This window comes from Pogona vitticeps, chromosome 6 (genome assembly GCF_051106095.1).
Source record: "Pogona vitticeps strain Pit_001003342236 chromosome 6, PviZW2.1, whole genome shotgun sequence".
Taxonomy (NCBI): domain Eukaryota; kingdom Metazoa; phylum Chordata; class Lepidosauria; order Squamata; family Agamidae; genus Pogona; species Pogona vitticeps.
Genome location: NC_135788.1, coordinates 54,015,705 through 54,043,167, shown reverse-complemented (window position 1 = coordinate 54,043,167; position 27,463 = coordinate 54,015,705). Strand labels below are relative to the sequence as shown.

Genomic DNA, 27,463 nt, shown 5'->3' with positions numbered 1-27,463 from the left:
GTGGTGAACTGGAAATCCTTCACAGATAACCAGGAAGGATCAGGCTTAGGCTACTTCTGACATGTCAGTTTTATTTTTTAATTGTATTTAATAAAATTCTTAATCACATTTTAAATGACATATTCCTTTTATTTATGTTATGGCTGGGAATGCAAAGGTGATGGAATATGTGACCACAACTCTCTACAGCCCAAAAGCTTTGTCAACTCAATATCCAAATTTTAGAGCTTTAATGAAGACATTACAGTCAAATAGTATTTACAAAAATTGATTCTGAAAAATAGTTCTGGGTGGGGAAATGGAATGAAGACATTTATTAGCAAATGATCTCTTACAGTCTAAACAAAATTATGAAGTTATAGCTATTCGTCAATAGTACAGATTTTCAAAAAAAGGGGGGAGGAGTAAAATCATAATACTTAAACTACTGGGAAAATATTTTACCTCTGATCTAAGCACAACATTCTCCTCTTCAAGATCCTTAAGTTTCTTTTGAAGAGTATCCAAATGAAAATAGTTCTGGACAGATGAAGATGACTCATTTCTCTTCATCCTGGTAAGAAGAATATTAAGGTTGTTATTTTTGACTCTTTGTTTGCAAAGTTTGTAGTGAAGATAAATAGCAGTTCCTAATAACTGTATCTGCATTAGACTGCATATTTCCAGTAAATTAAAAAAGAAAACTACAAACTAAGCTGTGACGTTCACCTCTATGAAACAACTATTTTTTGTGCCCTCACAAAGGTTCCAGTCTTTGTTTCCCTCACTGCCACCAGTGGATTACCTCTATCTACAATATAAAAGACATTTGTCCAAACATTTGTCTGGTAAATGCAAACAGAACTTATTTATTGAAGTGTAGAAAAGTTAATAATAATCACAGATGTTCTTCAGTTGTTCATTGTACACAAGCAAATCATTCACAGGTCTTTCTATACATACTTTCTTCTTGCCATATACTGTAATTAATTACCACCTTCTCTATTTATCTTAATCAGCTTAGCTCTATTAATATCTGTTCCTTCTCTCTCTGACTGACTAACTCTGCTTGGTCACAGCTCTCTTCCTGCTCACATGTTCAGATTAATCAATTATTGAATGTGTGAATACAGACAAAGCTATTACCTTAATTTTCAGTGGTGCAAGTCACTGTGGTACTACCTACTGAGAGTCAGATTTGGCAACTTTACACCACATGTCCATACTGCTGCATATAGAAGCTGATCTGGCACCTGTCACTGGAAACCTGATGGGCTCACCAGTGATGCCTTGATATATGTGTGCAGCAACTGAACTGGGACATTTCTGAGAGCAGATGTACAATTTATGACACAATGAAATGTACAAGATTTACAAAATAACAGTGAAAAAAAACAGATGAACCCTTCTACAGCCAAATCTATCCATGGAATACTGAAAGATTAGCTACTATGCGGTACTACAAATTTTATTCCTTAGTCCTGCTATTAATACCTGTGGCATATAGCTCATTTTCAGTCTTTATGAATAATGGTGGATTATAGCATTCTACAGTGGTGCCAGATAGGACAGAAGGGCGTAAAGAAGACTCCTGTAATATATTACGGTGCACAGTAGGTTCTCTCTGAGACTTACGGAGTTGAACAGATGGATTCTGGTTCACTCTCTTCAGCAGCACTAGTGTAAAACTGAAGCAGTTCATCTTTCATGGACAGCTCATGACGCAACTGAGAAACCTGAACAAACAAGGAAGGAAAGTTGACACATATTTCCTAAATGCATTTTAGGCAGGAAATATAAGAGTTGACCATTGTGTGGGTTCAGGCTACTGAGCCTACTTAAAAAGAAATAGGAAAATGCTCTGTGACAGAGGGGAAGCATAGATTAAGAATTCTAGCACCTGCTAAGGTTAGGGAAGAAGTACTTGTCCACTTTTTTCCATTAAAACTGCTGGTTTTCACATGCAGAAGGAGCTGTAGTTCATCATACAGTACTACACTGATGCAACAGCTTGGTAGTAAATCACACACAAGGACTGCAACCTCTTCAAGCCAGGTACTCCAGTATGGTTATCCATGTCTGTGTCGCATTCAAAGTGCCAATGGAGAACTTGAAGGAAGTCACCTCATGTCAAACTGTGTTGAGAGAAGTGGGAAATGATGCCTCTTTGGAAGGCTTACATGTATCAAATAATGTAAGATCTGCAAGTGATTCTGGCTAATGCTTGGCTGGAGTTCCAAGTGCTGACTTCACTTACAAAAGCTTTTCAAAAGAAACACAAGGATTCTGCAAGTGTTGCCACAACAGCTGCTTTGACAGATAAGCTGCTTTATCAGCCTAAACTTGTTGTATGTGGTTTGTTTTATTTTTAAACCAATCTTGGAAATGAAAAGAAAATGCTGAAGTCAACACAAGTGTTTATAGTACCTAAAATGTTATAGTCTAAATCAAGTCTGAGTGCTCACTGGAAGGACAGATCCTGAAGCTGAGGCTCCAATATTTTGGCCATCTCATGAGAAGAGAAGACTCCCTGGAAAAGACCCTGATGTTAGGAAAGTGTAAAGGCAGGAGGAGAAGGGGACGACAGAGGACGAGATGGTTGGACAGTGTCATCGAAGCAACCAACATTAATTTGACCCAACTCCAGGAGGCAGTGGAAGACAGGAGGGCCTGGCGTGCTCTGGTCCATGGGGTCACGAAGAGTCGAACCCGACTAAATGACTAAACAACACAACAACAATGGTCTAGAAACACCTACATAACATATAACTTCACATCTCAATGCTATTTTGTAAGATAAAAGTTAAATAAGTGTTGAACTGAAGAAAAGAATTTGGCCCTTCAATAACAAAATAATTTTTATCATTACAATCCATTCCCCAGCTTCTGAAAAAGCACTCGGATTTCAGACATGTTAGATTAAAAAACTAGTGATGGATAATCATTTTGGCCATGCAACTGTGGTACAAAAGCAGGTAAACCAAAACTATGCCATGTGTAGTTGGGCACAATGCAAGAAACACAAAGGAAGACAGCAAGTAGGAAAAAAAGATTTCCAGTAGGAATTCATTATTTTCAGGATGAAAAATAAGCTTGAACAGCAGTGCGTTTTTTCCTTTCACTTACTATTTCCCTAAATATTTATGTTGTTATGAAAGAAGCACCATTCTCTATCTCTTTATAGCTGACTCTACAGACTGGGATTGGCAACTTTTGACTTCCAGATGTTTCTGGACTAAATCCCCCCTCTACACACACATAATGCTTCACCTTGGGGTATGCTAGCAAGGAATTATAGGATCTATAAGCCAAAAAAATCTCTAGATGGCCACAACTGCTCACCTAAATTGTAAGCCAACATTGAAGCACATCAAATTCAGAGTGGAAATAGGAGCATTGTTTTTAAGAATCCCCCCCCCCTTAGGCAGGAGAAAAATCCTGCCTGAAGAGAAAGATCTTTTCCTGACTGCAGAAGAACAGAAGAGAGGGGGCCAGCCTCGCCACCCATGAACAAGAGTTCTACAGCTTGGAAACAGCAACAGAAAACGTTCTATTTTATGTCTTCACCAAATGCACCTGTGAGGGAGATGGGACTAAGATGAAGGCCTCCTCCTCTGATTTTTAAACCCAGGCGAGCTTACTGTTTTCCCGTTAAAAAAAACATATGTACTATATTTAAGAAGGTAGTTTTGTTTCCTCAGTAAGAGAAATGGTGAAGGAGGCAAATTCAAAGCTTCTGTGTGCAACTATGAAGACTAGGTATTTACACTTATTCTCTAGTCTGAGTAGCCAAAGTGCCTGGTGCTAGAGCTGACAACACTTAAATACTGGCTCAATGCCTGCTTCTCTAATGTATTCAGAAAAGAAACTGTTAGACATGGGTGAAAGCAATTAACAAGATAAGTACCATTTAAAATAATGGACCACAAAATCCTATAACCTCCTTTACACTGAACCAGAATGAGAATTTAAAAGTTACTCCTACATCATATTTCTGAAGTATCAACATTTCACTTAAATGCAGGAATACAGCAAAGACTTGCTAGATCTGCTAAGATGACACATATATTCACTTATACTTTTAGAATATTAAGTACCCATTTCTGCTTTCAGAGGCAATTTATAGTCAAATGTATCCATTTACAATCCACAGTTCAGAAACTGTGCCTGAAGCATGTGGATATACAGTAAAGGGTTTATTCCAGTGCACTCACCTCATTTTCTTTAGTGCCTTACAATGCGTCTGTCTCAGTTTTCATAATTTAGTACTACTGGAAAGAGTTGTACAGGGTAGAAATTAGTAGCAATTATTTGAAAGGGAAAGGGGTAAGGTTTGATGTAGAAGGGAAAATGAATTTTCAGCAGGGTTGATGAGATTATGAAAAAGTATGATGTTACAGGACAAAAAGACCTGGTAAAAAGAATACTAGGGAAAAGCGAGACAACCTGACTACTGATTAAATGCCAATATCACATAGGTAAAACAAAGGACTATGTTAAGCAAACTTACAGCTTCATATGAGTAAATTCTATCAAATCGCACATGATGGCAATGCAACCAGGACATACGCACATTTATAAGGTAATCTTTCTTGTATTTTGAAAAAGAAGGCTTTGGTTAGTTTTAATGTACTTGATTACTTGCAATTCTGCTAATATGCAACCATATGTTCTACATTTTTCTAAAGAACCTATTACACTATACTGCACCATGAGGTACTACATAAACCCTACAGAATTGTAGCATTCTCACTACTAAACTCTGAAGGTAGTTTTCTCAGAGAACGAGAAACTCAGACACCACTTTTTCATGACTCTACAACTCATTATATAAAGCTCAGAATCTCAGCTCTGATGATGTTGCTACACTTCATGGTTCTAGAGAAGATACAGAAAATGGCAAAGCACATGTGTCAAACTTGCTGATGGAATAGGGGGACATGCTGTTGATAGCACTTGTAGTAATATGCCATTGACAACTGGTGTACACCGTGGGTTATTGTGCTTGTGTTTTAGTTGGAGGCCAAACTATTATTTGGCAAATGGATTTGTCATTTGGAAAATGAAATGAAAAGGCAGTGCAACCCTGACATAAAAATTCAGAGTTTGTGCTCTATTACATGCATTAATAACAACCCAAATGAAGTCTCTACCTTGTGCTCTCCCCACTCTTTCTCTTATGTGACCAATATACAGACTGGGATTTTTTAAAAACACACACACACACATAATTAGTCACATTAACAATTCCAAGACCCTCCTAAAATAGTTTGTTACTGTTGTAATTACATTTTAATAATGTACCTCTTTATGTTTCCATCTCCTAAAGTTAACTGCAACCATTCCTTTTCTGTTACGTTTTAAAAAACCTGAGTATCTCTGTCTTGAAGTATAAAATCATGTTCCCATCCCAATTTATTCCATTGTTATGTCAACAAGCACATTGCAGAAACATGCAGTGTAGCATTTGAATGGCGGATAGATCACCATCATTTAGTGAAGTTGCACCTCTAACAATAGAAGTTACAAAAAGGTTACAGTTCCAATGCAAATAAGCTAATTTTTATCCTTTATTGAAATATAATGTAGTTATAAAGCTGTTAGTTGGAAAAAGAATTAACTACAAATATTTATTTATTTATTTATTTATTTGTTTGTTTGTTTGTTTGTTTGTTTGTTTGTTCGATTTATATCCCGCCCATCTGGTATAGTCTACCACTCTGGGCGGCTTACAGAATATCAAAACAATTAAAAAAACATAAAAACATTAGCATACAATAACAACAAATAGTGCAGGAATAAATAAATAATAAATAGCAAAGCAAAAGAAATCAGTAGTTGACAGGCGGGAAGGCCTGGATGTACATGTTTTCAGCTGGCATTTGAAAGTACCCAGCATAGGGGCCTTACGAATCTCCGGAGGAAGGTTGTTCCAAAGGCGGGGAGCCACCGCCGAGAAGGCCCTGCAACTAGTTATTTCCAAACTCTCCAAAGAAATAGAATCCTGATTTTAGCTTGTTGCTGTCTGTGGGATTAACATGAATTCTACTTATTTAAACAGTTAGATGTTATCACATCTACCCATGGTAGAAATGTGGCAGGTTTTGTCAATGAAGTAAAAAGTCATGATCTCTGGTCCACACACACAAAATTTAAGCAAATAGGATATGAAAACTAAATGCTTGCAGTTTCCTTTTCTTGGGCATGCAAGAGGGACAGAGCCAGAGACATCATTTGGGCCTGTTATATCCCACAAATGTAGAGCTAAACAACTTGTGCAAGTTATGTGTTAAGGTGGCCATTTAAATTCTAGGCCCTGACAATATCAGCAGAATTCCAGAGGCTCTCTAAACAAACTTTGATTTATTTAGGACAATTGGGAAGTTAGTATTCTCTATTTCTTAATTACGCCACTTTTGCTTTGAATGTATATACGTTTCATCAACTGGTAAATAAGTTATGTAAATACATCTGATGGTCATCTGGACTCGCATGTGAACATTTTTCATGCTGCCCTTTCATTCTCTCTCTCACACACCACTATACATCTAATATAATATTCTAACACAAGATTCACAGAATCATAGAATAAATGAGTTGGAAGGGGGCTATAAGGCCATCATGTCCAAGCCCCTGTTCAGTGCGGGAATCCAGATGAAAGTAAGTCTGATAGATAGCTCTCGTGCTTTCTCTTTAATGCCTCCATTGCAGGAGTGCTCACTACCTCCCAGGGCAACTGGCTCCACTGTCACATTGCTAACAGAAAGTTTTTTCTTGATATTTAGCCGAAATCTGGCCTCTTGTACCATGAAAACAGATCCTGCCAACCTCTCTATGACATTCTTTCAAGTATTTGAAAAGTGTTATCACATCTCCCCTCAGTCTTGTTTTCTTAAGGCTAAATGTGTCCAGTTCTTTCAGTCTTTCCTCAGAGGGGTTGGTTTACAGTCCCCTGATCATCCTTGTTGCTCTCCTCTAAAGTTGCTCCAGTTTCCTGGCATCCTTCTAAAAGTGTGGTGTCCAGAATGGAACACAGTACTCAAGATGTGACCTAATCAATGCTGAATAGATGGAGACCACTACTTAATGGGATCTGGAGATATTTCTGTTAATGTATCCTAAAATAGCGACTGCCTTTTTTGCAGCCATATTGCACTGCTGATCCATATTCAGCTTGTGATCTACAACAGTGGTCCCTGTGATGAGATGGGTTTTTGAGTTAAAATCTTTTAAGGCATATGGGTTTTGTAATTAAGAAATGAGCCAGAGAGGTTCCATCTTGTTTCTTTGTATAAAGTATCTGTGCTATGCTGACAAGTTGTTTTCTAGGCGAGCAGAGAGAATGTTATTCTGAAAGCCTGAGAAAGGACTCTGGGTGATTAGATAGATGGGAGTTGTTGTGACTCTTTGATAAACCACAGAAAACCCAAATAACATCTGGTGCGTATGGGAAGGAAGTCATGTGATGTAACAGAACTGTTTGCCTAGTAACAAACTCTGATTGGATGACATCGTGGGAAGGTGCGATGAGCCCTTGCCAGTTACTCTTGAAAAAGGAACTTTTTGCCTATGGACTTTGTCTTTCCAAGACCGACCTTTCAGTCATTCGTGACCTACTCTTCAGCCATTTGGGACTTACCCTAATGTCTTTCGAGACAGACTGGTGGCCTACCTACATGGACTGGTTCCTATGCTTTGCTGGATTACTTTTGGACTTATGGGATTTTTCCTAAGGACTGTGCATGGACTATATTCTATGAACTGTTCTATGGAATATTCTTTATGGACTTCTTTTCTTGGAATACTCCATATGGACTATGCTCTTGTAATTTTGTAAGGCCTATGGTATATTTACTGGATTTTGCTTTTCTAAGGACTATGGGGCATATAATGTATTTTTACTTTTGTTTAGGGGTTTTTATTCTATAGGATCACTGAGGACTATAGCCTTTTTATAACCTACTTGGATTATTTTGTGTTTACTAATGATTTCCTGGACTGGAACTGTTTTTATTCTTTTTAATGGCTTTTTGAGTTTTTGTAAGGTTTTTGAATTCTTTTATATTTTTCATGTTTTCTTTGCCTCACTACATCTGTGTAACTAAACAGCACAATGCTAGTTTATTTGTTTTGGTTTAATTTGGCTTTGATACTTAGTAACATGCTTTTTCTTTAATAAAATAAAGATTATAAAACTCATTTGTTTTCCTGAACAGTACACTTGTCATAGGGTCATCTGAGAGTGCTGCCTCGGCCTAGCTTACTTAGAGTCCTGTCAGTGGTGCAAGTTAAGTCTAAGGACTACAAAGCCCACTTGACCTTTTCACAATAATATCTGAGAGTACCAGGGTGTTCTTATGTGGGCAGACCTGTGAGAAGGAGTGTTGTAGCATGGCTAGCTGAATTGGACTCTTTCAGCCCATTTTAGCATGTGCAAACTCCTGATTGCTCTCTGTCCAAGCTTACACGTGAGTTTTCGAACCCGTGTTTGCGACAGTCCCCAACCTTGGGCCTCCAGATTTTTTTGGACTACAACTCCCAGAAACCTTCATCACCACTTCTGCTGGCCAGGATTTCTGGGAGTTGATGTTCAAGGACATCTGGAGGCCCAAGGTTGGGGACCACTGATCTACAACACTCCTTCTCACTTGTAGTATTACTGAGCCAAATATTCTCCATCTTACAACTGTGTATTTGGTTCCCCCCCGATGTACAAATTTGCACTTATCTCTGATAAATTTCATTCTGTTGTTTACAGTCCAGTGCACAAGCCTATCAAGATCTTTCAGAATTTTGTTCCTGTCTTCCAAGGTAATAGCTACTCCACAAAATTTTGTGTCATCTGCAAATTCGATAAGCATTCTCTCTACTCCTCATACAAGTCATTTATAAATATTTTGAAGAGCACCAGGCCCAGAACTGAGCCTTATGGTACTTCACATTCTCCTAGTTTGAGGATGATAGAGAAATGTAACGGTATTGAGCAAGTTTTGCTTTCCATATATTATTCTTGTTTCTATTATTCCTTGCTCTTTGCTAGGTGCCCGCTGAAGAATTTCTGATATGGGGTGGAACCTGACATTTAAGATAAGATACAGCTTGTTTTGCAAAAGTAAAATCGCCATTAGATTAGAATTCCAAATCACGTAGTAAGGAGGGATGGGGGTATTACTTTAGTTAGATTGTGAAATCATCGGCCAATTGGCCAATGAAGACAGGTAAGAGGGGACTGGGGGGTTGTAGGTATAAAATCTTATGCACAATACTTTTCTGGCAGAGTGAGAGACTGTGATTTTCTAATTGCTTTCTCTTCCTCTCTGCTGTTGTAACTGCGTCACAATAAAGGAACTCCTTTTCACTTTCACCCCAGCTTTGTAGATTTATTTCTACTGTAGGTGGATATTTCCATAACAAGAAGAAACCATTGATAGCACTGTGACATATCCCAGTAGGTCTGCTACTGGCAGAGAGATTACCTGCCCCTCAATCCCTGCCACCTTCATGCTCTCATTTGGGATTATAAACTCCCTAGGGATGATATCTGGATGGCACAGGGTTACCTGGGAACAAGTGTCCCGCAGCCCCCTATACTGACGGTCAAGTATTCCTACGTCCACCCCTGCTGTCTCAAACAACTGAGAATCTGTTTTCACCAGCAAGCAACGCTTTACCTCTATAAGAGGACCATTTTCCTCAGCCTGATCAACAGAGGTAGCTGTTCCAGACTGAGTAGCCATGGCAACAGGTTCCCTCAGTGACACTGAGCCTTGCTCTTTCTGGACACAGAACACAGCTTTTGGCTTGGTCCCACTAGAATCCTGAGGCACCATTCCTTTTAGCTGCTTTAATTTCTCACACTCTGAGATTAGATGACCCTTTCCCTGACAGAAATAGCATTTTCTGGTGTATTTTGATTCTCTCTCATCTTGTTTTGGTTTTCCCTCCAAAATCTGAGGTCTTAGTTTCATGTCTGAGGGCTTCCCTTCACCATGGGCCCCTCCCCCTTGCTGGCTTTTCCCTGGTCCCTGAGAGTACTTGCTGTAGGTTTCTTTGGGTTTACCTACAGATTTCCCCTCACCCAAGGGCTTTCTTATTTGGGAAATAAAATCTGCGATCTCTGCGGCTGCTGCCACAGATTTCGGTTTCCTCTCCCTCACCTGGAATTTCAATTCCCCATGCAGGACTGAATAGAACTGTTCCAGTGCTATCAAGTCTTTAAGCTGCTCATAGGTCTCTGTCCCCTCCTGCGATAGCCATTTCTCAAGCAGCCTCACCAGTTGGGCCCCCACTTGGGTAAAAGTCTGCTCTGGTTTTTTTGTGAGGGACCTGAATCTTTGTCTCAGCTGTTCTGCATTTATCCCATGTCTTGCAAACACCAGTTTTTTAAATTCTGCAAAATCTCTCATCAGTTCCTCTGGCATCTCAGCATAAACCTCAGCCAGGCTACCACTGATTAAAGATCGCATGATGGTCATCTTCTCAGTTTCCCTCACTGAGAAGTCCACAAACGCTCTTTCCACTAAGGAAAAGAACACCTCAGGACAATCTCCCTTGTGGTACACAGGGAATTTCTTCAGGTCAGCTTTAGACAATTGGCCTCCCTCAGAATCCCTATTATTATTATTGTTCTGGTTCATCAGTTCCAGTTTTCTTAATTCAAACGCCATTCTCTCTCTCTCCAATCTTTCCTCCCTCTCCATTCTCTCTCTCTCTAATTCAAATTGCCGTTGTTTCTCCCTTTCCCTTTCTTCTCTTTCCCTTTCCTCCATTTCAAATTGCCTCATCCTCAGTTCATGCTGTTGGGCTATGAGCAATTTTCTAAGTTCTGGGTTCTGCTCTCCTGTGCTGTCACCCTGCACTGAGCCAAATTCATCCTCAGAACCTTGGTCAATCTGGGGGTCTTTCACTTCACTCATTTCGGCCATCTGGCTTCGAGTCAAGGGCATAATCCCCCCTCAGAACAGGCTGCTTTAAAAAGTCAAGCCTCAAAATAAAACGACCACTTTTTTCCTTTTTGCCTCAGAACCAGCTCTCCCTAGAGATTGCTGCTGTTCTTCAGCACTACTGTAACTTGCAACAGTATCGAGTCAGAGCCTACCCCCCTCTGCTGGGCCTCTCAGCTGGCAAGCTAGATCACTGTTGCTACGCAGTTTTGCCTCAGCTTTTTCCCGCCAAAACTAGGCTGCCTCAGAGCACCTTAATCTAAGTCTCCCCAGTTGGCACGTTCTTCTACTAGCGCACCTCCCCGTGAGGTACACCTAGAAGATTACCTACGCGCCTCAGACTGTCCCTGACTAGACCCCCCTTGCTCTGGGCACACTTGCCAAGGCTTTGCTGGACCGCTGGACAACTGGACCAGTCGTATCCCACACGCTGGACACCAATCAATGTGACAAACCCAGACCTACTGGGATATGTCACACAGTTACTAAGCTGCCACCAACCATTCCCTTTAAGAAGTCACACAGACCAGGGATGGATTTTTAAACAATAAAAAGAATAAGGTTTATTTTAGATACACACAGGGAAAAATAAACAATCAGGTGAATAGGATAAAGTAACGTGGCTTAGTTTCACTCATACAAGCATACAGTTTGGTTCACACAGAACCCTTAACTTAAAGCACAGACCCTGAACCTATCAGTTCTGGCTAACCAACAGACACCTGAACCTATCAGGTTGGTACTCTGACACACAGTAGTACCCTGTCTGACACACAGACTCCCACAACAGCTTCTTCTTCCCAGCTGCTGCTTCGTCACACCCAGTGTCTCACAGTGTCTCTCAGCATCTCCTCTCACCACACAGGCATCACATATTTATACAGTACAGCCCCTCCTCCTGATGTCCCGCCTTCCACTCCCCATAGGATGGAACTTTCCCTCCAAACCCATGACAGACAGGTAACATCAGTGCTGTATGTAACAAGCACTACCTGAGTATGATTCTGTAACCATGTACAGTATGTATTCACTGACACTTGTGCTATCTAGCCCACACCTAGAATAACATAGGGCACTTTGTCAAAGGCTTTGTAGAAGTCAAGATATATTACATTTACAGCATTCCCATCTACCAGGTCTGGCAGGATTTGTTCTTGGCAAATCCATGTTGGCTTCTAGTTATTACTGCACTGTTTTCAAAGTACTTGCAGAGTGACTGCTTTATAATCTACTCTAGAATGTTGGCTGGGATTGATATCAGGCTGACTAGTCTGTAGTTCCCAGGTTTCCCCTTTTGCCCTTTTTGAAGCGAGGGACAGTGTAAGCTCTCCTATAATCATCTGGAACTTTACCCATCCTCCATGATTTCTAGAAAATAATAAGACAGTGGTTCTGAGATCTCTTCAGCCAGTTCCTTCATTATCCTTGGATGCAGCTCATCCAGTCCTGGGGACTTGAACTCATTCAAAACTATAAAGTATTCCCTGATTAATTGTTTATCAATCTCAAGTTGCAATTCTGTCCCCTCATTTTGTACTGAAGTAGGAACTGAGCACTTCTGCTTTTTCTTTATAATCATTTTCTCATTTCCCACTGAGTTGGTGAGCCACTGTTTCGTTTTTCTGTCTTCTGCTATGGACATACCTAAAGAATACTTTTCTGTTGCTTTTAGGGTCTCTTGCTAACCTCAGCTGTTTCTCAGCATTTGGCTTCCTAACACCATCCCTGCAATTCTTTGCTACTTGTCTGTTCGCTTCCTTTGCGGCCAGGTCCTTTTCCCACTTCCTATCAATGCCCTTTTTCGTTTTCAGGTCCTTTTTTACTTTTTTGTGAAGCCAAAAAAGGTCTTTTTTGCTGTCTTCTATCTTTCTTCATTCTTGGAATTGTTTGTAGTTGTGCCTTTAGAATTTCTTTTTTAAGAAACCCCCACCCATCTTCTAATTTAAGCTGCTGAAAATCAGCAAAAGTGTGTTGTTGTTGTTTAGTCATTTAGTCGTGTCTGACTCCTCGTGACCCCATGGACCAGAGCACGCCAGGCCCTCCTATCTTCTTCTTAAAGAACCTCATAATGAGGGTGAAAGAGGAGAGTGCAAAAAAAAAAAGGTCTGAAGCTCAAAATAAAAAAAAATCCAAGATCATGGCCACTGGTCCCATCACCTCCTGACAGATAGAAGGGGAAGAGATGGAGGCAGTGACAGATTTTGCTTTCTTGAGCTCCATGATCACTGCAGATGGTGACAGCAGCCACAAAATTAAAAGACGACTGCTTCTGGGGAGGAAAGTGATGAGAAACCTGGACAGCATCTTAAAAAGCAGAGACATCACCTTGCCAACTAAAGTCTGAGTAGTCAAAGCTATAGTTTTTCCTGTAGTGATGTATGGAAGTGAGAGCTGGACCATAAAGAAAGCTGACTGCCAAAGAATTGATGCATTTGAATTGTGGTGCTGGAGGAGGCCCTTGAGAGTCCTGTGGACTGCAAGGAGAACAAACCTATCAATTCTAAAGGAAATGAACCCTGAGTGCTCACTGGAAGGACAGATCCTGAAGCTGAGGCTCCAGTACTTTGGCCATCTCATGAGAAGAGAAGACTCCCTGGAAAAGACCCTGATGTTAGGAAAGTGTGAAGGCAAGAGGAGAAGGGGACGACAGAGGATGAGATGGTTGGACAGTGTCATTGAAGCTACCGGCATGAATTTGACGCAACTACGGGAGGCAGTGGAAGACAGGAGGGCCTGGAGTGCTCTGGTCCATGGGGTCACGAAGAGTCGGACATGACTTAACGACTAAACAACAACAATGAGAATGACAAAGAATTCCATGAACTCTAGAGTCAGATAGGAAGAATAAATGAATAAGTAAAGAACAGTCAATAAGGATTCAGGATTCCTTGACAGGGATTGGTGGGGATGGGAAATACGAACAACATTTGGCTTAACTGACATAGCTTGGAGAATTACAATTAGGGTGGCGGGTGGCAGAAGGAGCCAAAGATTAAGCAGAATAGATGGCTGATGTACTGTTTTAAAGTCAAAAGTTCAGGGATCCATTTTTTAATATTAAGTCTAATTCTAAATCTCCACATTGGGATAACAGAGCAGATCAGGAGAAAAGACGAGACACAATGTAAAAGAAAGCTAAACAGATTTGGTTAGGGATGAAGAAAAATAGGTTTTCTGAACTACAGACATGTCAGCAAGAGAAATGTGTAAATGCTCTTACCTCTTCCCTGATATGTTCCACTTGTTCTTCCAGCAGTTCATTCCTCTCAGTTAGAGTTTTATTCTTCTTTAATAATGACTGGCCGATCCGAGCAGCTAATTCCAAATCCCGCTCTTTCTATAAAAAGGAAAAAAACATTTCATCTCAATTATTGGTTCATCTCAACAAAACCGCATTTGAAAGCTTCAGAAGGCCAAATCTGTGTTTTAGGGAAAATAAGAAAGTTCGTTTTTACATACAAAGAAACTAGTTATTTCTGCATATTTCCTTTCCTTTGCATTGTGCAAAAGACATCCATATAATCTACTAAAGCTGTTTCACACAGCAAATCAGGGAGGGTAAGTTAAGTGAAAAATCAGGGAGGGTAAGTTAAGTGAATCCAGAGGCCAGTTGTCTGTCCCTGGAACCCTCTGGGAGCTACAGAGATTGCTAAAAATGGGAGAGGGAAAATGAACCTAAGTTCATTACTGGTTTTGAAAAATCAGGCATATGTTGGTATTAAACAAAGGCCAAAAATCCTGTCACTTTATGTAATAAATTGCTCCAGAGTAGGCTCGCTAAACCTATTGGAATTTGGTAAATCAGGGGGAAAAGGGGGTTGGGTACAGGAGGACTAAGGGCAAAAACAGCCTTTGGAGTTGCATTCCTCTCCTCATCCAGTAACATACTATGAATTACATTTAAATGATAGATCAAGTGGAAGATAACTAAATCCAAATTAGTTGCAGCTTGATCTGATAATGGGCAACATGCAAATAAACTAAGTATACAAATTGTAAAGCACTTATGGTGAACTTAGCTATTCATATGTACATAAAGTGTGCCACCTACATTATCTCAGTGAATCTTACAAGCACCCTGTGAAATAGGCCCACATTACTCTTTTAGAATTATAAAGAAATAAAACTCATGGATTATAGTTTAGTCTGCTGAGTTAAATTCTATAACACTAGAAGCAGTGACTTACAGTTCATATGTCATGTTCTACACAATATATGTGCAGCAATGGGAGCATGGCCAGGCCTTGCAGGGTACCTTATATTTCACAATCAGTTTGGGAACCAGACAGATGTAAATACAATGACTGAAATCCTGTTGATTAGCATAAGATAATATGTCACTTGCATTCTGTTCCTCACTGGGGATGGGAGACACACATGCTGGTTTGGTGAATATGCTCATGTCTCTGAGAATCATGTCGGTGGACTTTTAATTTCCCTGTTAGGAACAGAATGAAAGCTTTTATTAGGGTAAGCAACTTGAGTTCAGCCAATGGGTTGAAGCTGTCAGTTAAGCTCTTAACTTTTGGTGCATTGCTTCACTATCCTATCCTATCCTATCCTATCCTATCCTATCCTATCCTATCCTATCCTATCCTATCCTATCCTATTTATTTATTTATTTATTTATTTATTTATTTATTTATTTAATATCCCGCCTATCTAGTCGGTTAAGACCACTCTAGGCGGTCTATTTACCTCACTAAAGCTGGAACAATGGACTACAAATTTGATTAAATATTTCAAAGGGCACTTTAATATATTTGATGTCAACATGGGATACTTGCCTCTTCTAGAAGACGTGTAACAGCATCAATGTCATTGTATGTTTTAGTCATCTGGCCCACTCTTTCAGCACATAAAACTGGAATAAAACAAGAAATAATTCATGCATTTTCTCAGTGTTTTGATTCTAAAAACATGACACATTATAGAGTAAAATAAAGCTTTAGTGTTTCTAATAATTATATTGCATCACATTTCACAATTAAACAAACACAGTGGCTTTGTGTAAGTATGAATGTTGTGTAACTGAGATGGCAGAACAAGCATAACAGGTAGTTTCAAATGATTTAAAACATTTTCTGAAGCCTATGGTTTAGAATGCCCTTCTTGGATGCACATCTTAATGTGAGGGCTTTGAATGTGTCAGCGAAGCTGACAACAACTCTGTCAGGAGGCCAGATTCTATTATAAGCCTGGACTCCTAGCAGGGTTACCCAAGACTCAACAGCTACAACTGAGACACCAGACACATCTACCCTCTTCAAGAGAAACTGCTGCATCACTAGAAGAAAATGAATAGTTCCAATGGTGATGGGCAGCAGTGGTAGTTGTAGGTAAAACTGGCAGAAAAGGTGGTGATACTCAAGCTAACTTTTGTTATTACCGGGCAGAAGGGTCAACTGGTAAGCCACTGCTGAAAATTTCTTACCCTGAAATCCCTATGATGATATAATCCAAAATGAAACAAGAAATAGTGAGATAATCCAAAATGAAACAAGAAAGGTGAGACTCCCAGGTTGGGAGGAAGAACACAGGTCTAATGCAAGCAGCAGTGTCACTAATGATGCAACTAAGTTAAAAATGAAAGGACATCTAGTGGCTGACATGCACAGAAGTGAAAGGAAAGTCCAATGATTCACAACACATACAATTGGAATATGGAATGCAAGAAGTATGAATCAAGGTAAACTGGAAATGATAAGGCAAAACATGGAATGTATAAACATAGTAGTGCCTGGTGGCAATGAGTGAACGTGGACTGAAATGGGATATTTTCAGTCAAACTACTATTGTTCTACTCTGGAAATGAAAAACTCAGAAGAAATGGAGTGGCACTGATAACTGAGGCAGGATGTAGTACAGACAGTTAGGGTCTATAATACAAGATCTGACTGAATAATATCAATGTTCCAACTACGCAAGTTGAAGAAGATAAAACTGAAAGTTTTTATGCAAACATCCAGGAAAAACTTGATCACAAGTAATCATAAGTGACTGAAACGCAAAAGTAGGAAACAAAGCAGATACAAATGTTGTTGGAAAAATGTGTCTAGGGGACAGAAACAAAGCAGGATAATAACGCATAGAGTTCTATGAAGGCAACAGCCTGTTTGTTGCAAATATTTGCTTTAAGCAACCAAACAGCTGCCAGTACACAGGGGCACCACCAGATAGTCAATAAAGAAATCAAATAGACTACGAAATTTGTCAAGGAAAATTACAGGCCTGAGCAGAATGGAGTGTATTAATGAGAAGCCATAATGATCAGGTGTGTTAAAACTGAGTCAGGATGACTCAGCAGTGCTGATGCAACTCAGGGATGATGCAACCAGTAATCTGATTGGTTCTGTATGTGTATATAAGTGTGAGTTGTACAGTCAGTTGTATCTTCCTAGATCACTTCTACACGTTATGCTGCCAGAATGCTGTAAAGACTGCTGTAAATACACGTTGCTGAAGGAAATGCTGCTGGACTGTTCGTGAGTTATTTCTGGACTGCCTGGACTGCAAATTACTCTGCTAGAACCGCGATTTCCCCTGCTAAAACGCTAACAAAATTTGAAGCAGGACATGCAGAAGCTGTATTCTCTCAGCCAAAACAAGACCAGAAACAGTCTGTGATACTGATTATGAACTGTTAATATTCAACTTTAGAGTAAAGCTGAAAAAAAGACTAAAAAGTTCACAATACCAAAATATAATATAAACAACATTCCTGATTAATTTAAAGTCCACATAGAAAAGCAGATTTGCATAATTAAATGCAACTACTGTATTTGACTAAGATAAAATAAATATAAGATGGACGGAGTGTACTGAAGACCTATACAGAAGAAATAAAAGGACACTCCTTTGAAGAGGAATCCTATGATGAAGAACCAGCAGTTTGAGAAGGTGAAGTGAAAGCTGCTTTGAAAGTACTGAGAAGAAATAATTCATCAGGGTATGGAAATGTTCAATATACATTTCAGTCCCCAAGAAAGGAGATGCCAAGGAATGCAGCAACTACAGGACCACTGTTCTAATTTCCCATGCAAGCAAAATGATGCTCAAGGTGTTACAACAAAGGCTTTCACCACTGTGGAGTTCTGAAAGTTTCAGCCCACAGGTGGACTTCTACAATGCCTGCAATTTGATCACATGGGCAGCAGCCTGACTCAGGCCTTGCCTCATGGTTGGGGGGCCTGCCCCATTGCTTCCAGTGGGACCTGAGACTTGGTGAGGGTGCAGTTCCCTGTACAACAGATTTATATACAGCTTAATTAGTAGTGTGAGGACTTGGGCCTCCTGGGAGGCTTGGGGATAGTTTCCTTTTTGAGGGGAAGTAAGTCTGATTCCCAGTGGATTCCCTATGTGGCGTAATGGGTAGAGTGATGGACTAGGATTCTGGAGAACAGGGTTCGAATCCCCACTCAGACATGGCAACTGATTGGGGGAGTGGAACTGGTAAAACCACTCCTTAATTATCCCACTTACCTTGAAAAAATTATTAAGGTCACTATAAATCATTTCCAATTTGATGACACAGAATAAACAGATACAAGGTCTGAGAAAGGAAATAGGATCTAGGTGGGCATGAATCTAGGTGGCTGAACTTTGGGTGTTGGATGGGGAATTTTGGGGATTGGGGGAATTTGGAATAATGAAAAAAATCACACCCGTATGTGACACCTGTGAGCCGGGTCGTGAGGTGATGATGGGAGTGCCGTCTCGCCCAAAAGCCTCCGTGGGCACTCAGACAGCCCCCAAGCCGTTCCCACCCCGGATGCTACACCAGTCCATTGACACAGTGGACTTGGAAAGGGGGCTGAAGGGGTTAAATATAGCTACCCAGACTCCTCTGGTTTGGGCGGGAAAGGGGGCTAAGGATCCTGAGGAGGGAGCGGCAGGGAAAGTCAGTCACCGACGGGCAGGGGAAGAAGGTGGATGGGAATGGGTGTCCATCCAAGACCCCTGGTCGGGTAAATGGGAACAGGTCTGTCTGACTAAACAGGAGGCAGAAGAGAGAAGGAGGAATGAGGCTAGGGTCCGCCCCTCTTATTGGGGAGAGAGAGAGACCCGGGAGTGGCGCAGGAAATTAGTAGAGGAGAAGAAAAGGGTAGAGAGAGAGAGAGAGGAGAAGACCAGATGGCATCTGGAGGAATTGAAGAGACTGGGGTATTATCCGGACCTTGGGAACACCCCGGGGCAGAGACCTCCCTACCCTGGGGATATGCAGGGTTCGAAGAGACGACCCCATTATTAACAACGGAGCGGGAAGACTTCGATCCCGAAGAACCCTCACAGGTTCAGGCCGGTCCATGGGCGTCGAAGTCAAGTAACCCGTTCGACGAAGATTGGGTGCCCCTGTATGAACCGTTACTTCAGCAGGAGAAGTTTGTTCCCAAGTTGATTGACATTTCTATCCCTTTACCCCAGTTAAATAAAGAAGACAAATGGTTTTGTTCAAATGCGTCTACGGCTTTATTTGGGACGGGGGAGGTGAAGAATAGCGGACCCTCACACCGTACTTCCAGCTTCTCCTGCATGTTCCATTCCTTACATAGCACTGTGATGGAGTTGAAGCAGTGTGGGCTATGTAGTCAGAGAAATGCAAGATGGAGTCAGACAGGTTCTGTGTGAAGATGACTTGAAAGACATTGGAATGTGTTTTTCTAAGTGCTGTGAGAGTGTTTTTTCTGAAGACTGGTACAACGTGGTTCAAGATAAAGCTGAAGGTTAGACAAAGAGGCCTGTGGAAGACTCAACATTCTGAGCTTATCAGAGAAGAGATAAAACACCTGAATTTTCATTGGAATTGAAGGTGGAGGAAGGTGTTACAACCTCTTGAGGCTAATTGGTTAACAGACATGAAGTGTCAAGAAGAAGGGAGGAGTTAGAGAATGTAGAAAATGAATGATTGGTTATGTGGGAGAAATTCAATTCCATGATGATGGTAGAGAAAGAGAAATTGATGGTTTGGGCATGTGGCTTGAAGGAGAGTGCATGTAAGTGAAGAGAAAGAAGGAGGTGGGGCTAGCCCAACTTAGTAGTGGTTTTAATTTTAATGGGGATTAGTTATTTTATTTAACTGTAATAATATTTGAATATGTTCTTTATGCTAAACTTGAGCAATATAAACTGATTCTATGAAACTATTTTTCTAATAAAAAAATACTTACAAAAGGACTGGTCTCTTGAACAGCAGGGCTAAATCCAGGGAGTGGAGAGGGCCACAAACTAGCTATCTTTAAGAGGAGGGGTGGAGCTAGAAACAGCGAGGCAGCAAGAAATCTGGGCTCTCCAGAATTCTGCTGCATACCGTGAATCCAGGCTCCCCCCCAAAAATTGGGGGGTAGGGAGGGCCAGGAGGGGCCATCCTGAGTCGTAGGAGAGCTGAGATTTCCTGGGTGGTGGTGGAAGGCAACCACTCCTCAGGTCATCCTTTCTCCAGACAGAGGATTCCTCCAACGCCATTTTCTAATGTCGTCTTAGCTGTGAAGCTCCGCGGGCAGGAAGGAAGCATGAAGATTTATGAATGACTGCATAAACAGGGACTAATTGATCTCAACATGGCTTCAGTAAGTACAAAATAAACTTAAGTGGCTGATTTTAAAGAAGATAATGTAATCTTGGAAGCGGCAAACAAGCTTTAAACCCAGACATATCGGTAATTTATTACTACGTCACGCCTGAAACAGAAATTGGAAACTGATAAAGACACAGACACAAACAGAGACTTTTTCCTCTTATCCCCTGTCCTTGGATGGATGGAATAACTTTTATAATAGAAAATAAGATGTTTAAGGAGGCGAGATGCTGCAAGAGGTGGATTTTAACCTAATAGAAGTTTTATTATGACTGAATCTACAATTGAAGCTATCTGGTGAAAGTTGAAGTCTGAGCTAGCATAATAAATCATCACCTCTACTGAGGATCTGACTTTTATTACCTAGGTTCTTTATGGCTCTCGGCTGGAAGAAGTAAACAAGCTGTTTTGGTGGCTATTCTCTTCACAATAGGGAATGTTTATGTGAGATGTCTATTTTGAAATCAGAAAGCATCTTTTGCCCATCAACTTTTCAACTGAGATGGATTTAACAAAAGACTTGACAGATGCTTTACAGAATATGCAAATTCATATTTTGAACTTTCTTACAATCCAGTTCTCTGAACTTCAGACATTGCTTTCAGATATGAAGGAAAAGGTAGAGCATTGGGAGACGTCAGACCAGCACATCGAAATGGAAGCAGCACCAGAGAGAGAGACTTTATTTGTTTCTGGAAAGGAGGGGGAAACCCTCAAAAGGGGGGTCAGGAAAATTAATTTGTATTGTGTGAGAGAGGAGCAGGTGGATGAAAAAGAGATGTGTTCTAATCTGATGGGTGAATATTTAAAACAGGGAAGTGGAAAGGCGAGGCTGAAAGGGAAACAAAATACTGTTTACAGATCAGACATTGATTGGCTTCAAAGGCAGAACATGACTGATGGAAAAAATCCACCAAACCAGAGAGAAAATAGTCTAAAAGAGTTCTACAGATGGCATTTAAAAACTAGTAAAAAAGATGCAATTTAACTTTAGGTTTATAATGCTATAAGAGATCTGGAATCCCTGGCCCGTGCATAGAGTTAAGATTTATAAACTAAAAAAGGGGGAATGTTACTTGATGAATATAACAATATAAATTATGGAATTGAGAATTTTAACTATATAATCTAAAATGTCTATGATGAATACAACATTAGAAGTTGTTGACTGTAAAGCTTTTACTTAGAGAAACATAATATGAATTATAAGAATGTAACGTTAGGTTTATAATGTTATAGGTGATTTGGAATTCCTGGCCTGTGCAATGGAGTTAAGATTTATAAAATATAAAAGGGGGAATGTTATTTAATGAATATAACAACAACAATTATAGATTGAGGGGCACATATGTATACATAAAATTGATGTGATTTATATACTGCAAGTAATTTCAACTATGTTTGGAGTCAAATGGCAATTAAGAATTTCCAAATATACAATCTGGAAACATTTATGATGAATATAACATTAGAAACTGTTGATTCTAAGGCACATATTTAGAGAAACAATATATATATGAATTGTGACATGATTAAATATATAAGGTGAGATATATTTAATATCCCCATTTTCTGAAATACTGATGGCATGTGAAATACTGATATGAAATACATGTATGTATAGATGTATACTAGAGTTAACATAGTACTGGAGATTATTCAATTATAAGGCACTTACATAGAGATATCAAGCACATACATGGAAATCACCAGATGGGCAATATCGAAATCAGATTGATTATATTCTCTGCAGCCAAAGATGGAGAAGCTCTATACAGTCAGCAAAAACAAGACCTGGAGCTGATTGTGGCTCTGATCATCAGCTTCTCATAGCAAAATTCAAGCTTAAAATGAAGAGAGTAGGAAAAACTACTGGACTACTCAGGTATAATCTAAACCAAATCCCTTAGGAATACACAGTGGAAGTAAAGAACAGATTTAAGGAACTAGATTTGGTGGACAGAGTGCCTGAAGAACTTTGGATAGAAGCTCGTAACATTGTCCAGGAGGCAGCAACAAAAACCATCCCAAAGAAAAGGAAATGCACGAAAGCAAAGTGGCTGTCCAACGAGGCCTTAAAAATAGCAGAGAGGAGAAGGGAAACAAAATGCAAGGGAGAAAGGGAAAGCTACAGAAAATTGAATGCAGACTTCCAAAGAATAGCAAGGAGAGACAAGAGAGCCTTCTTAAATGAACAATGCAAAGAAAATAACAGAAAAGGAAAAACTAGAGATCTGTTCAGGAAAATTGGAGATATTAGAGGAACATTTTGTGCAAAGATGAACATGATAAAGTACAAAAATGGGAGGGACCTAACAGAAGCAGAAGACATCAAGAAGAGGTGGCAAGAATACACAGAGTAATTATATCAGAAAGATTTGGATATCCCGGACAACCCAGACAATATAGTTCCTGACCTTGAGCCAGACATCCTGGAGAGTGAAGTCAAGTGGGCCTTAGAAAGCCTGGCTAACAACAAGGACAGTGGAGGTGATGACATTCCAGTTGAATTATTTAAAATCTTAAAAGATGATGCTGTTAAGGTCCTACATTCAATATGCCAGCAAGTTTGGAAAACTCAACAGTGGCCAGAGGATTGGAAGAGATCAGTCTACATCCCAATCCCAAAGAAAGGCAGTGCCAAAGAATGCTCCAACTACTGTACAATTGCACTCATTTCACACACTAGCAAGGTTATGCTCAAAATCCTACAAGGTAGGCTTCAGCAGTACGTGGACCGAGAACTCCCAGAAGTACAAGCTGGATTCCGAAGGGGCAGAGGAACTCGAGACCAAATTGCTAACATGTGCTGGATTATAGAAAAAGCCAGAGAGTTCCAGAAAAATATCTACTTCTGCTTCATTGACTATGCAAAAGCCTTTGACTGTGTGGACCACAACAAACTATGGCAAGTCCTTAAAGAAATGGGAGAGCCTGACCACCTTATCCGTCTCCTGAGAAACCTATATGTGGGACAGGAAGCAACAGTTAGAACTGGCTATGGAACAACTGATTGGTTCAAAATTGGGAAAGGAGTACGACAAGGCTGTATATTGTCCCCCAGCTTATTTAACCTATATGCAGAATACATCATGCAAAACACCGGACTGGAGGAATCCCAAACTGGAATTAAGATTGCCGGAAGAAATATTAACAACCTCCCATATGCAGATGATACCACTCTGATGGCAGAAAGTGAGGAGGAATTAAAGAACCTTATAATGAGGGTGAAAGAGGAGAGTGCAAAAAACGGTCTGAAGCTCAACATCAAAAAGACTAAGATCATGGCCACTGGTCCCATCACCTCCTGGGAAATTGAAGGGGAAGATATGGAGGCAGTGACAGACTTTACTTTCTTGGGCTCCATGATCACTGCAGATGGAGACAGCAGCCATGAAATTAAAAGACGCTTGCTTCTTGGGAAGAAAGCAATGACAAACCTTGACAGCATCTTAAAAAGCAGAGACATCACCTTGCCAACGAAAGTCCGAATAGTCAAAGCTATGGTTTTTCCTGTAGTGATGTATGGAAGTGAGAGCTGGACCATAAAGAAAGCAGATTGCCGAAGAATTGATGCCTTTGAATTGTGGTGCTGGAGGAGGCTCTTGAGAGTCCCCTGGACTGCAAGGAGAACAAACCTATCAATTCTAAAGGAAATCAACCCTGAGTGTTCACTGGAAGGACAGATCCTGAAGCTGAGGCTCCAATACTTTGGCCATCTCATGAGAAGAGAAGACTCCCTGGAAAAGACCTTGATGTTAGAAAAGTGTGAAAGCAAGAGGAGAAGGGGACGACCGAGGATGAGATGGCTGGACAGTGTCTGCGAAGCAACCAACATGAAACTGACGCAACTACGGGAGGCAGTGGAAGATAGGAGGGCCTGGCGTGCTCTGGTCCATGGGGTCACGAAGAGTCGGGCACAACTAAACGACTAGACGAACGAACGAACGATCAAGCACATATGAATTGTAATATGATTAAGTAGACAATGTTAGATAAATATATTTTGTGGTTTTGCTTTTTTTTTTTTTTTTGGCTGATATGCGGATTTCTCATGATGGTAAAGCATTGATATTCTGAGATATAATTGGCTAGCCAAGGATGTAAGAGAAATAATCTTTAAAAAAATCAATCATTAGAATTACTATAACCTTAGGACGGTTTATATTTGAATTAAATTTTTAAGAGCAATAAAGTTGATGCAGTTAGATTTATATAATAGATAATACTGTATGTTAATGCCTCCACCCTGCCTATATGTGGGCTTCTGTTTTGTTTTTGTTTTTTATTTTATTTTTATCACTTTTGCTTGTTTTGTGTTTTCTTTCTTAGTTTTGTATGTTTATATGTGTGATAAAATAGAAAATATTTTTTAAAAAACTAGCTATCTTTAAGAGTCCTACCTAACTGAGCTGTTGTGAGTTCTAAGGAATCACAAAGCCCATGTGTCTGTACTTGCAAAGTACTGGGTGAAAAGAAGAGGTTACTTACCTGTAACCATAGTTCTTCGAGTAAAACTCTGTGAATTCGCACGGAAAGGGTTAAGTTTGCGCCTGCGCCGGACTTCTCCGAACGTTCTAGAGCTTAGGAGAAAGATTTGAATAATTAGGTGTTGCCCCTACAGCGCACGCTCCGCCCGCCCGAAGCCTCAGTTCCATTTTATCCGCCAGAGGTAAGCTCGTACATACATAGAGCCAATTAAGCAGTGACGGACAGAGGGGAGGCTGGGCGGGGCGTGTGAATTCACAGAGTTTTACTCGAAGAACTATGGTTACAGGTAAGTAACCTCTTCTTCATCGTAAACTCTGTGAATGCACACGGAAAGGGTGATTAGCAAGCTATCTTACCGGAGGAGGGCCGTCACTGGAGTAATGATGTAAGGACAGCTCTTCCAAAAATGGCCTCTCGTTTGGCTCAGAGGTCAAGGCTGTAATGCTTTATAAACGTGGAGGCTCTGGACCACGTTGCAGCTCTACAGATGTCTGTTAGGGTCACTCCCCTTAGCAGGGCGGTAGAAGTGGACATTGCTCGTGTAGAGTGACCCTTGATAGAAGGAGGAGGAGTCTTGCCTGCAAGTTCATAGGCAAGGGTAATCGTGGAGATGAGCCAACGCAAAAGAGTCTGAGGCGAGGCAGCACAACCCTTACGTTGACCATGAAAACAAAAAAAAGTCTGTTAGACAGACGGAAGTCTTTAGTTCGTGAGGTATAAAAAGCCAATGCTCTTCTCACGTCCAGGCTATGAAGCAGTTTTTCGGCTGGAGAAGATGGGCTAGGAAACAGTGACGGTAAGACCAGAGGTTGGTTTAAATGAAAGGCAGATGCTACCTTGGGCAGGAAGGTGGTGTCTAGGTATAGTACCACCTTGTCAAGGAAAAACTGCAGATAAGGAGGATCTGCTCTGAGCGCTGCCAATTCGCTAGCACGTCTGGCTGAGGTGATAGCGATGAGGAAGAGGGTTTTAAACGATAAAAGTTTTAAGTCCGACGATGCCAGTGGTTCGAAAGGAGGTCATGCCAAAGCATGGAGAACGAGGTGAAGCGACCACTGAGGTAGTGGCAATCTGACTGTAGGACGAAGATTGGAGAGTCCTTTGAGGAAGAGTTTTAGGGTAGGATGTGAGAAAAATCTAGCCGCATGGGACTCACGGGGTTGGTTTGCTACAATAGCCGATATGTAGACCTTGATAGTAGAAACTGACAAGCCAAGGCTGAACAGGTATTTTAAGTAATGAAGAAGGTCAGATAGGGAGACTGGGGAAGGTGGAAAACCTTTGGAAGAAGCATAAATGCAGAAACTCTTCCATTTGTAAGCATACAGAGTGTTAGTAGATTGCTTTCTGGCTTTTTCTAAGACGGTCTTGATTATGGAAGAATCCTCCAGGCTGTCAGATGGAGGGACTGGACATCTGGATAATGGAGACTGCCGTCCTCCTGGGTGAGTAGATGAGGGATGTTCGGTAGCTCGAAATAGTCAGCTGCCATGGTTTTCAGTGTGGAGAACCACGCTTGCCGTGGCCAGAAAGGTGCGATGAGAATGACGTTCGCTGACGCCTGGCGAATGCGGATTATAGTTCGCTGAACCAGAGGGAGTGGGGGAAACGCGTAGAGCAGTGTTTCCTCCCAAGGAACCATTAACGCATCCCCCAGTGATCCTCGGCCGCGGCCTGCTCTGGAGCAGTATGCGGTGCACTTCCTGTTGGTATTGCTTGCGAACATGTCGATTAGTGGGTGTCCCCATTTTTGGCAAATTTGCAGGAATACAGAGTGGTCGAGCTCCCACTCGTGTGTCTGTGTAGTCAGGTGACTGAGAGCATTGGCCAGTTGGTTGTCAGTAGTCGGAATGTGGACGGCCACTGGAAATATGTGATTGCTGTAACAGAAGAATCACTAGGTAAAGGAGCTGGAAGGACCGGGTGCCTCCCTGCTTGTTTATGTAATGCATCGTGGTAGTATTGTCCGTAACCACTTGAACTGCCTGACCGGAGAGAAGCGGGAGAAAGGCGCCCACATTTCCAACTGGTTGATGTGAAGCTTCCGCTCTGTGCTGGACCAGAGGGCGTTGATTCTGTGGTTGCCGCAATGAGCCCCCCAACCCACGGGGCTGGCATCGGTTGTTATCTGCACTGTAAGATGGAGTGGTCGAAATGGGTGACCGACAAGAAGGTGGGGGGCAAATGTCCACCGCTGTAGCTGTTGCCAAAGCTCCGGTGTGACTTTGAGACGGGTGTGTGGGTCGTCGGATAGTGGGTTGAATAATGTGAGATACCAGCCTGTAAAGATCTCATTTTTAGTCGAGCCTGCTGAAAAGCGGCGGTGGTGGAGGCCATGAGGCCGAGGAGATGTTGTGCATGAAGGGCTGACACAGTCCTGTAGGGATGAAACCTGCGGATCGCTCGGTGAATCTTGGCGATGCGCTGAGGAGGAAGTGTGATGCGTCCTGTGATGGAGTTGATGGAGGTGCCTATA

The 27,463-nt window shown here is 41.1% G+C and overlaps 1 protein-coding gene across 3 annotated transcripts in view; it reads right to left on the bottom strand.

Annotated features, from left to right (window-relative positions):
- TRAK1 (trafficking kinesin protein 1) overlaps nucleotides 1-27,463 on the bottom strand; it is a 313,032-nt gene that overhangs the window by 61,007 nt on the left and 224,562 nt on the right. For 2 of the 3 annotated variants that reach the window (XM_078377383.1, XM_020813575.3), the window contains 4 exons: nucleotides 15,710-15,786; nucleotides 14,143-14,259; nucleotides 1,615-1,715; nucleotides 445-553 (listed from right to left, as the gene is read on the bottom strand). In XM_078377383.1, the coding sequence (XP_078233509.1) occupies nucleotides 445-553; nucleotides 1,615-1,715; nucleotides 14,143-14,259; nucleotides 15,710-15,786 (404 nt within the window). Of the gene's footprint in view, nucleotides 1-444; nucleotides 554-1,614; nucleotides 1,716-4,193; nucleotides 4,251-14,142; nucleotides 14,260-15,709; nucleotides 15,787-27,463 lie in introns of those variants that run through there. The other variant, XM_078377382.1, reaches the window with a different exon arrangement.